The sequence below is a fragment of the Fukomys damarensis genome, unplaced genomic scaffold (assembly GCF_012274545.1).
Source record: "Fukomys damarensis isolate Sample0158 unplaced genomic scaffold, DMR_v1.0_HiC HiC_scaffold_37, whole genome shotgun sequence".
NCBI classification, from domain to species: Eukaryota; Metazoa; Chordata; class Mammalia; order Rodentia; family Bathyergidae; genus Fukomys; species Fukomys damarensis.
In genome coordinates this window covers 4,996,069-5,008,699 of record NW_022900949.1, presented here as the reverse complement: position 1 = coordinate 5,008,699, position 12,631 = coordinate 4,996,069, and the positions used below count along the sequence as shown (strand labels likewise).

At 36.4% G+C, this 12,631-nt stretch overlaps 1 protein-coding gene across 1 annotated transcript; it reads right to left on the bottom strand.

The window, feature by feature from the left end:
- Positions 1 to 587: 587 nt before the first annotated feature.
- On the bottom strand, positions 588 to 1,589 carry LOC104869647 (olfactory receptor 7D4). The gene has a single exon (XM_010634997.2). The coding sequence runs from the start codon at positions 1,587 to 1,589 to the stop codon at positions 588 to 590; it is 1,002 nt and encodes a 333-aa protein (XP_010633299.2).
- Positions 1,590 to 12,631: the final 11,042 nt, after the last annotated feature.

Here is a 12,631-nt window from a genome sequence, read left to right as displayed (position 1 = left end):
GGAGGAGGGTGAAGGGAGGGCAGGGACAAGGGGAAAAAGTGAGAACCAAGACCTGTCATGTAGAGGTACAAGATCCCAATAATGAATGTAACTGTACTGTATCCCTAAAATGTACCAATAAACTCAATTTTAAAAAGGCATAAACCTCATATGGGGAGCTATTTGACTTGGTTATTAACTTACTTTCATTGCATTTCTTCCAAGTAACATAAGTGATGCTTTGATAAACATACATTTTTACTATGGTCAAATCAGGCTAATTAAAACACATACCACCTAAATATTATCATTTAATTTTGGTGACAATATTTAAAATTATTAAGCAGATAGTATTTGAGAACATCATCCCAAAAATAAAATGTTGACACACGTGAGAGGATGAAATAATTTTTAAAAAATTAACGATAGCGACAAATAGTCAAGGAGCAACAAATGCAAAACCATATATACAAATGTCATTTGAAGCATGCAAAAAATAGAAAAAATGACTCTTAGGTTTTGGGGAAGTTGAAGAACCAGTACACTAAAATTTCAAATATTTTTCTTAGAGACATAAAATCCCCTTAAGTTTTAAAGTCATTGCTCCGTTAAGGAAAAGAGCCTGCTCTGCTGAGGAGTCTGCCCAGGGCCCCCTTCACATCCTTGTTCCGCAAACTATAGATGAAGGGGTTCAGCATGGGGGTCACTACAGTGTACATCACGGAGGCGATCATGCTTTCCTGAGAAGAATGGGTGAATGTAAAACTGAGGTATTCCACAAGGCTTGTCCCATAGTATAAGGAGACCATACACAGGTGAGACCCACAGGTGGAAAATGCCTTTGACTTGCTTGCAGAAGAGGACATCTTCATTAAAGAGGAGACAATCTTAGAGTAAGACAAGAGGATCCCAGTGACTGGAAACACACCCAGCAGGGCAGTTGCTATGTATAAGACAATATTGTTGATTCGGGTATCGGAGCTGGCCACTTGCAGGAGTGGAGGCAGATTGCAGAAGAAATGTGGGATTTCTGTACCTCTGGTGAAGGTCAGATGCATAACCAGTAGAAGGTTGAGAAGGGCACCCCAGAAGATTATGATCCAAGACATCAGGACCAGGAGACTACAGAGCCGGGGATTCATGATGACCATGTAGTTTAGGGGGTGACAGATGGCCACAAAGCGCTCATAGGCCATGATGGTAAGTAGAAAATTATCCATTCCAGCAAAAATCATAAAAAAATGCACCTGAGCAAGGCACTCACTGTAGGAGATGTCTTTATGCTGTGTCTGGATGTTCACCAGCATCTTTGGGACCGTGGTGGATGTGAAACAGATGTCCACAAAAGACAGGTTGGAGAGGAAGAAGTACATGGGTGTGTGGAGGTGGGAGTCAGAGCTGGCGGCCAGGATGATGAGCAGGTTCCCGAGCACAGCGACCAGGTACATGGACAGGAAGAGGGCAAAGAGAACAAGTTGCAGTTCAGGATAATCGGAAAGGCCCAGGAGGAAAAACTGTGCCACGCATGATTTGTTTTCTCTTTCCAGGTGGTTGGTGTACCTGGGAGAGTGGAAAACAAAAGCACTGTTCAAAGAACAGTGAACTGGCATTCTGAGTAGTTATCACTGTCCTACATCACCCTTGGCTGGACGTCCTCTGCCCTCTCTTCAGTCCTGCCAGTGACAGACTCACTCAGCAAAATGGTTCGCATTTTCCATTTTAACTTCTTATTCTTATTCATGTTTTCTTTAATTTCCTGTAGTCCTGGGGATTTAATCCAGGACCTTATGTTTACTCAGGAAGTGCTCTACTACTGAACTATTTCTCTAGACTTTATTATTATTTTTTTTCAGTTTTGGAATTGTTTCTGATTCACTTGCCCAAAGTGACTTTTTTGTTTGTTGTTTCTCTTCTTTCTCTCTCCCTTTCTTTGTCTTTCTTTCTTTCTTTCTCTCTCTCTCTTTCTTTCTCTCTCTCTCTCTGTCTCTCTTTATTTCTTCTTTTTGTAATGGGGAACCAGTGGAACCACTGAGCTAAACCCCTGGCCCTGAGGTGACTTTGATATTAATGTCTTCCTAGCTCAACCTCCCCTAAAGCTGGGACTACAGGCATGTGCTTCCTTACTCATTGTATTTTCTATAACACTATAGAGACCTCCCTGTTTTGTCATGTACTCGCTAGATTTTCTTTTACTATTTTATCAGCAAACATAACTAATCTCTTCTCAAGCACAGCTCGCATATTTTTGGATTTCCTTATATTTATTGATATGAATGGCTCCTTATTTGAAGAATTTTCAAACAAGCTTTTTTTCTGTGGCGGCACTTCCTAGTGATGTGGCAGTTTAATGTCAGAGTCTTTTCCTTCTCCCTAAAAATATGGCTACTGCTCCTACCTTATTTGTGAGATTTAAAAATGCTCCGGAACACAGTAGGATCTCAATAAATATGTATGGCCATTAATGTGACTACAGAGCCGGGGATTCATGATGACCATGTAGTTTAGGGGGTGACAGATGGCCACAAAGCGCTCATAGGCCATGATGGTCAGCAGAAAATTATCCATTCCAGCAAAAATCATAAAAAAATGTGAAATTCTCCTCTATCATAATTAGTTTGAATGTATGACTCTCCCAAAGTGGAGTATTGTGTTGTCTTTTAAAAACGGTTTTCTTTTTAAATTTTATTTTAAATTAATATATATTTCACATACATATTGATCACACTCATCACAGGGAGTCATACCTGTACACAATATATCTCAATTTCCTTCCCCACTTTTCTTCACCTTGAAATACGCTTTTAAGTGGAATAAATCAGACCCATATGTTTAAACACTGCATTGTTACTCTCTTTTGAGAAGCTGAAAGCATAAATAAGGACCAAAATGGATGAGATCTATTGTGAAGGAGGAAGAAAATGTTCGCATGGGAAGAGGAAAAGTGGAGGGGAGAGGGACAGGGAAAGGAAGAGGAAATTAAAGCTGTGTAATTAAATCAGACTTTTGTGAATGGAATTTGGTTCATCCATGTATCATTTTTGTGACCTTGAGAAATCTATTCATTTCCTTTAATTGCAAATATCTCACCTCTACATAATGAGTAATATTTACTAAAATTTTAGATTAAAGTGTAAAATTAAATAATATGACTTCTGACAATTTTCCATTTTAGTTCCCGTAACATGTAATAGGCGTTTCAAAATGTGAATTCACACAAAATATATCTGTCTTGCATGACCATTGTTTATCAATGGCCCTTTAATCTGGGTAGACATAAAGAATGCAATTCTGATTATTTTTAATCCAGTATATTTTTATTTTATTATTACTTATATGCAGTATACGACTACATTCATAATGAGCAGCTGGTACACAGACATAATGCATCTTAATTCTTATAAGCATAACAAACATGTTACCTCATTTGATCACCATGAAGCATTTCTGATTTATGAAGATCCTTAAGGTACTGTATTGCAGGGACTACCTCTCCAGTGAATTCTCCCAAGAAGAGCAAAATATATGTGGACTACATAGAGAGGAGGCGAAAGTACACCAACATTAAATTCATATAAGACATGTATGAGAGTGTATTCTTACATGCACATGATTTTGAGAGGGGATGTATTTTGTTAAAATTGGAGGAGTTCTTTGCTAAAATATGTGTTTGGCTGAGAACATTCTAGCTGCATATATCAAAGAATCTAAAATAATAAAAGATAAATTTAAGCATTGAAAATAAATATTTATAATCACCACTATACAACATGATAGATATTATTATTTCCTATATCATGAAAGTTATGGAGACAGAGAAAGAGCAAATAGAAAATAAGTATATTATGAGCAATCTTCTTTTCACATTCTTGACTATAGATGAAAAAAACTAAATAATAAAATTAAATGAAAATAAGACCCAAGATAATTCATGTAAAGGTACAAGATCCCAACGATGAATGTAACTTTATTGTATACTTAAAATGTACCAATAAACATAATAAAGATAAAAATAAATGAAATGGTTTCTTGTGTGTCTAACAAGTGGAGTTTGGACTAATCCTAAAATGCTTGCCTGGAAAGTCCTTAGGTGCATTTCTAGCATCACCAAAAAAAGAAAAATATATGGAAAAAATCAATGCCAATTATAGAAATGGAAGCCAGTTTAACATAAGAGTGTTTTAAAACAAATTCATTATAGAAATCAGTCAATGATGATAAATAATAATTATATGATTAAGGTCTGAAAAAGTTTAATAGGCACGACTGTGGTTAATGGTTGAAATAGAGCCTCTGCTGAAGAAAACAAAAGATAGTTGCATAATCCAATGAAGAATAGATTTTTTTTTCAAATCAATTAACAGGAAACATTTATGGTAAATTAATAAACATAGCAAAGAAATTCTGCAGAAATCTTGACTTATTGATTATTTTCCTGAGCATTTAGAGTTTGGTAAAATGAAAAAAAAAAGAGATTAGAGTATTTAACACTAGAAATGAGGACAATGTCACATTTACTGTGGATGCTAAGGTAAAATGGTCACAGCAACAATATAGAATTTACAAGAGCTTGCATCAAATAAAACCTTCATGCAAACTTTGATGCTATGATAGGAAAATCCAATCAAATATACAATTTATTTGACAATAGCTCATACACGATTGAACTTCAAGAAGTTAAACAAAGTCATTGAAGGAAGATCTAATTGCAGTACAATTTATAGGAAAAACAAGAGGTAAAGACTTTAAGAGGTTAAATATTATTGGAAATAAGTTATAGATTCAGGAGAATAAATGAAACAGAAGAATGGCTAAATAAGAGACATCTCAATGAATATGAGTTTCTTCAAAATACTGTAGAGGACCCCCACCTTCATAAACTACAGTAATATGGGACTTTCCATTCTCATTCTAGAGTTAAAGCCTTCCAACTATGCTGCTGCCTCCTCTTTTGTCCACCTTCCCTCCCTGCGACACATCAAGTCTCTCACATGGAGGCCACGGAAGCTTTCTTTTCTCACAATCTGTCCCCGGGAAGCCCTCTTGCATTTACTTGGATGAGTCACAGAATTATAGGCGAGGGGCAACTGGGATGTGTTTAAATTTTCCACTCTGGCAAGAGTTGAATTCTCAGAGCTCCTCATTTCCAGTCTCCAAATGATTCCAATCCCTCGAGGTAGAATCAATGTAAGAGGATGCTAATTTTCAGTAAACTTTGCTTCAGTGTAAATGTAGGTAAATGGAGATGAACTCATTCCCTCCAAGGGAAAAAATAACACTCTTTTTCTTTCCTTTGATCTGAAAGTCACATAGTGTCCCTTAAGGAAAGTTCAATTTCTACAAGGAAAATATCCTAACCACCATTTCCTATGTTGTGCTTCCCTTGGGAATCTTTACTGATTGTATTTACCTTTTCATCTACACAATGCTATGGAAGCAAAGTAAACTTTTCTTTTAAAATTTATTTTTAATTTTTCATACATAGATTTTTCAATTTACTGCTCAAATTGTAATCTATAATACCTATATAATATAATACCTAATATCTATCTAATCGATGGATAGATAGATAGATAGATACAAGTATATGCTGTGTCTTGTAGTTCTTTTAGGTGAGAGCTCTTTGCAGCCACCCAGAATCTTTCAAGAATAAAATACATCATCACTGAGTATCATCACATTCAACTTGCCATAAAACACTCCTCTTAAACTTCTTCATCCTAGCTGAATGGAATTTTGTATCCAATGGCTGGCATTTCTCCATCCACTCCTCCAAACTATCTACAGTTTGTTAGCGACAAATCTGTTCTTTGTTTCTTGGAGATCTAGTTTTTGAGATTGCACAAGTGCTGGCAGTCCTGCAGTACTTATGTTTCATGTTTAGCTGATTTTACTTAATATAATGTCCCTCGGGTCCACCCACATTGTAGTAAATGACAATATTTTTTCTTATATGTAGACACACACATACAACCTATATTTTCTTTATCCAGTCATCTCTTGATTAATCCCTTTAATTGATTTCAAATTTTGGCTCTTGTCAATAGCGATGGAGCAAAAACTGCAGCATAGATATATTTTCACCATTGAATCATAGGCTTGGTAGTTTATGTAGGAATTGTGTTATAATTCTTGATGTACCTTCACACTGTGGGTCATAATGGCTGCATTTTTGCGTTCATTTATTTTTTAAATTGACAAATAAAAGTATATGTGTTTATTGTGATGAACATATGTTTAGAAGCATTGTACAATGCAAATGTTTAAATATAAAATATTAAACATATCAAATATAGAGCATAGAGCCTTTACTATGGTTTTGTTTTAATCATTTTATGGCTTCAATTCTTACATTAACTGTTAATCCTTTTTCATGTTATTTAAAATAATATGAAAGAATAATATGCAAAATTAAGGGGCAATGTTATAACGATGTATACTGAATAGAGATTAATTTTTCAGCAGTGATTCCTAATCAAAACACCACTTGGTGAGTAACATAAAATGGATACATCTCAAAAATATAATATTGAGTGAAATAAATCAGACACACCAGTTTAAATACTACATAATAGCTCTCATTTCATTAAGGCAAAGTACAAAGAGATCAACAGAGAATGGATAGAAGGACACAAGGGGATGGTACACTTGCAAATAAAAAGGGCTCCAAGAGAAAAAAAAGGGATAATAAGCAGGAATGGGAGGATAAATATATAGAATAGAGATATGCCAGGTACTGGAACCTAATATCTTCAATGACTGCAAATATCATATGTCATAAACATGTGCTAAGATTAATAATATCAATAAGAAATAAAATGGGTAAGTTACTACAGTGAACAGTTTATTCATGATTAGCATATTTTTGGACTAGTCCTTGGTTTTGTTTTATTTCACGTGGTTAAAGGTGATAGATTAATTACTATCACAAATTGTCATCTTCTAAACTGTGCTTGATTCTATTGTTGTGGCTGATTGTATCACTTGGGCTAGTGTTGTGATTGATCTAATTAGTTATCTTTAATAAAAATGAGATTGCCCCAGAGTTCCTAAATACTCAAAATCTTAAGACAAACTACATATGGAAGACACCTTTAAGAAGCAATTATTCCATAAGTTTTCTAAATACAAGCAACAAAGATATTTACAATAAGCAATATTGAAGTATCAACACAAGAATTAAACCAAGGATTGTACCAACAACAATAACAGAAATGAAAGACATTTAAGCAAGAGACAAACATAGTCTTCCAGCTTACTAAAGGCAAATTCTGGGGGAATCCATATGGCAAAATCTGATAATCTACCACCTGGACACCTTGAACTGATACCACAGCAAATAACAAAACAGATGAATGAGGCTCTAGAAAATTTCAAAAGAGAAATAATTCCCCAGATAACTACAGAGATTGTGAGCTGAAGAAAAGACATGATTAGAGTCTGTAGAAGAGAAACAGCTAAGAAAAATTAGATGAGTTCAGGACCATGATGGAAGCCATGAATGCTCAGCATAGGAAAGAAATGGAAACCATGAAACAGATTCAAATTTATATCCAGTAGATTAAAAAACTATTGAAAGTATACATAGCAGACTGAGATAATCTGAAGACAGAATATCAGAATATCACATATAGAAGACAGGATGGTGGTCAGTGACCACAAAAAGAGAGATCTCTTAAAAATTCTAAGGGAACATGAGAAACCAATCCAACATTTCCTAGATGATGCAAAGAAGAATAATATAAATCTGAGAGCAGTCCATAAAAGCAGGAGAAAGTATACATAGCAGACTGAGATAATCTGAAGACAGAATATCAGAATATCACATATAGAAGACAGGATGGTGGTCAGTGACCACAAAAAGAGAGATCTCTTAAAAATTCTAAGGGAACATGAGAAACCAATCCAACATTTCCTAGATGATGCAAAGAAGAATAATATAAATCTGAGAGCAGTCCATAAAAAAGCAGGAGAAAGTATAAATGACGTAAAAAACTGTTCACAGAATTAATGACAGAAATTTCCCAAACAGAGCAAAAGAATTTGATGTGCAGATAATTGAGGCATATAGGACTTCAACTAATCATGAGCAAAAATAATCTACACTGAGACATATAATAGTTAAGATCCCAGAAACCCAACAGAAGAACAAAATGCTACAAGCAGTTAGAGAAAAGAAACAAATCACATTCAAAGGAAAGCCCATCAGAATCACAGTAGACTTTTCAACATAAACCCTCAAGGAGAGTCTGGAGCGAGGTAATTCAAGCCTCAAAACAAAACAACCTCTAACCTAGACTAATATATTCTGCAAAACTATCTTTCAAAACTGATGGGGAAATAAGTTACTGCATGTCAAAGAACATCTGAGGAACTTCATGAATAACAAACCTACACTCCCCAAAATTCTAAACAATGTCCTAGAAAAAGACAATGAAGATCACAACTCCATGAGACCCAACAGAGCAAATTCATCAGGCAGGGCAAGAAATTATAGGGAGTGGGGGATAAATAAAAAAGAGCCAATGACAGGAAAATAACATGATAATGATGATGATGTCATTACATATCAGTTATAATCATCAATGTTAATGGCCTCAATTCACCAATCAAAAGAAATAGACTGGCAGAATGGATTAAGAAACAAAATTCACAATATGTTTTACACAAGAAACACACCTATTTCAAAAAGAAACTCACAGATTGAAAGTAAAAGGATAGAAAACAGTTCTCCATGCAACAGGAACTCAGCAAAAAGCAAGGCTAGATATCTTATTTGCAGACAAAACAAATTTCAAACCAAAACTAATTAAGAGAGTCAAATAAGGTCACAACATCCTTGTAAATGAAACAATCAAAGAGAAAGAGATGACAATCATCAATACACATGTGCCAAATACTAATGCCCCAAACTGTACAAAACAAATATTAAGGGACATGAAAAACAAAATAAGCACTAATACAATTGTAGTGGGGGACCTCAATATCCCATTGTCACAAATAGATCATCTAGACAAAAACAACAACAAGAACAACAAATACTAGAATGGAACCATACTTTTGGACAAATATACTTGGTAGATGTCTACAGAGTGTTCCCTCCTGCACAAAACCAGAATATGCATTGTTTTTGGCTGCACACAGGTCATTCTCTAAAAGTGGATGCACACTGAGGCCATACTCACAGGTGAAATTAATAGGACACACAGGTTTAAACACCAAGTAGTTTCCCTGGTGTGGAAATCTTAAAATATAAGTAAGGATCAAAGTGTGTAGTTGGTATTGTGTAAGAAGAATAAAAGTTCTAAAGGATTAGGAAAAATGGGAGGGATAGGGGGAAAGTAAGGAGGGAAAAGAAAAAATGCAAGAAAATAAAATACATGGAAACGAAGTCTTCGTGAATAGGGAAGGGCGGAGGGGGCAAGAGAGGGCAGAGGAACGGGGGACACATGAGGGTCACGGTACATTATATAAAGGTGCAAGATCACAGTGATTAATGTAACTCTATTGTACACCTAAGTTGTACCAGTAAATTTCATGGAAAAAAATAAAATGGGGAAAGGGAAAACAGAGGAAGAAAAGAGGACGATAGATGGGGAAGTGACTTTTTAAAGAAGAAAGCAAGTTGTATCTTGTACATGTACACCCTCCCCAGGATGACTGTGAAATGCACGTACTGCAAACTCACGCCAAGAGAAAGATATGCACGAAGCTCAAAGCAAAAGCGGCCCTACTGCCAATGCATTTGCTCTAACTTTAGACGGAGGAAAAATAAAGAGCAAGGGTTGCACTGCATTAAGTGCAAAATCTGACCACACCATAAAGATATAGCACAATACATTTAAAATAGGAAGCTGAGGAGAGATAGGACACAGAAGTTAAAAAACAAGACGATGTCAACTTTTAATGGCATTACAGTGCCTATTACAGTATTATGTTTACCTCGGCCTGGGCTAATAGACACGTGCTGCCGCCTGGCGAAAACACTCAGCATAACTATGGCAACTGCGCAGGTGGCTCTTCGCCGACAGTGACACTACCCACCTGCCACGTTCTACCATCTCTCGGCGCTGGCTGGACTGGTGTCCACGTGTGGCACCGATGCTGGGCGCGGTGGTGGATGCTCGTGGAAAGCCCAACTCCTGCCTTCTGCTGCATTCCGTGTACAGTACAGGTCAGCAAGCCGGAAGGAGCCAGCACGGCAACAACAGTCCTCCTGTGTTTTTGAAATTCTCCTTTGTACGATTTTAAATAAAAACACGAATACGCCCTGTCTCTCATTCTCCTTTATGCTATCTAGTTCCACAAGAGTGGATCGAGTCTGTATTATCTGATAGATAGATACATATAAATAAATTTTGGAAGGGAAATAAGGCAATGTCTTTACAATGATGGTGGTTTTAGTATATTTAATTCTCTACTAGCGAAAGCCAATCCTCATCCGTATTATTAAATGATTTTAAGGCTCGTGTGACGTTTGTTTTTCTCCAACTGGCATTTTTATCCTCAATGGACTATGGTACAGTTTCACCTACATCGTTCCCAAGGACACAACTGCTTTTTTTTTTTTTTAATGCCTTGATAGTGGTCCATTGGTTACATATCCCATATTTGTTTCTCTTCTCATCTCATAATAAATATTTATTTTAATTCAATTTCTTGGCTATTGTGAATGACACTGCCGTGACAATGGGATACACAAGGTTCAGATATTTGTGGTACACGTGTAATACAGACATTGATGAATCAAGTGGTAGTTAAAATTTTGAACTTGAGGAAGTGACACAATATTTTGCTTAATAGTTACACCAATTTACACTCAGTAGTTGTGTTTCTCTAAACTCTCTCTAAATTCCCATTGCTGTGGCTTGAATAATAGCCATTCTAACAGTTATAATGCGATGTTGCTATTATTATTATTTTATTGCATTAATACATTACATTGATGATTAGTAAATTTGAACAATTTTTCACATAGCTTTTGACCATTTGTATATCTTCTAAGAAATTATATTCAAGTGCTTTTCTTGTTTATAATCTAGTGATGTCTAATTCTGTTAAGTTTTCTGGGTTTGTTATAAATTGATTATTTACTCCTTATCTTGTATGCGATTTAAAATTACGTTCTTCATTTTGTAGTTGTCTCCTTGTTCTAAACATTTCTTCTTTTACAGTATGACTGTATTTTCATAATTTATGTTATTGTATATTAATATCACATGATGGTGGGTTTATTTGGTGACATTCATAAGAACATTTAACAAATGTTTTTATGCAGACTCATCTCTTTTTTTTTTCTTTTGTTAGGTATGAGTTTAAATTCACGTGAAAAGAATCATTTTGCTTAGGTTTTATCGTTTTTTCTTCTACTAGTCTTTTATATTTATGATTTATATATAACTTTTTAATTCATTTATAGTTGCTTCTTTGTGTGGCATGAGTCTAATTTCATTCTACTGCCTGTGGATATCTACCATTTACTAAATCATCTACAGAAGATTTTGGTTTTTATTCACCGTTTTCCAGATATCTTTGTAAAAAATACATTCATGATGAATTTATCATAGCAGGTACCTCTACCGAGTATCAGCAGGCCATAGCGGCACAAACTTCTTGCCCCTCCATAATTTGGCTGTGTTACTTTGCAAGTAGCAGAGTTTGGCAGAGTTCAGTACCAATCAAGGTCAACTGATTCCAACTAAATTCTTCCCCTCTGCTTTAACTGTCCTGTTCAGCGAAGATATGTTTGTGCTCTTGTTCTACAGTCCTGCTTGATACTTGTTATCAGCAGGTGTCCCAAGGCCTCCCCAGCTTCCTCCCTTTCCACACTTGTAACAAAACACTGGATGTCCAAGGAGCTCTTTGCTTTGCTGGCCAGAGCATCTTAGCTCCGCCCAAGACTCAGTTTATCTCAAGTGTTCATCTGTGTGCTTTTCTTAATTCCCAGTTTCCTACCTTGCAGAAAATATACTGGCTTAGGAGAGATCAGGACCATGGGAGGGGTCTCTAGTAACGTTCCCTTACCCTTTGCCTGTGATTAGCATCCAAGGTGGATGTGGATAGAATCCACAGGTGACTCTGCTCGCAAAACAAAGTCGATAAAGTCGTGATGACTTTCAGATCTCACAAGATAATTCCAGACAAGGACCTGGGGCCAGGTAAAACCAGTCCTGAGCAATCCTTCCACTTATTTTATTTTCTAAATACTGCAAAGAAAATGGGTCAGACCTTGTCATTAATTGTGTGGAACATTTTTATGTCATTTGTACTTTGATTTATGTCGCTGTTCTCAGACATCCTAACCAAAATGGATGCAGCAGGTGTAAGCTCAACTCTTCACTGTGCTCTCCTTGGAACCTCTGAAAGGCAGGGCTGTGTGAGAAATGGCTCCTTTCCTGGAAAGACCAGAAAGAGAAACTCCCGCTTCAATTGTCAGAAGCTATGTGCAGGACTCACCGGGCCCAGTGCCCGGTGTCTGATGTTAGACAGCACTAAGTAAACTCTTCCACTTTCTTTTCTACCAAAAACCTTACGGTGGGTGATAGGCTGGCAGTTTCTCTCCCTGGCTATTGGCGTGTGGGTTCCCTAGGTGGTAGCGGCATGAGATTGCGTCTCAGGCTCAGGCCCGGTGCCGGATTGCAAGGACCGCCTGCTG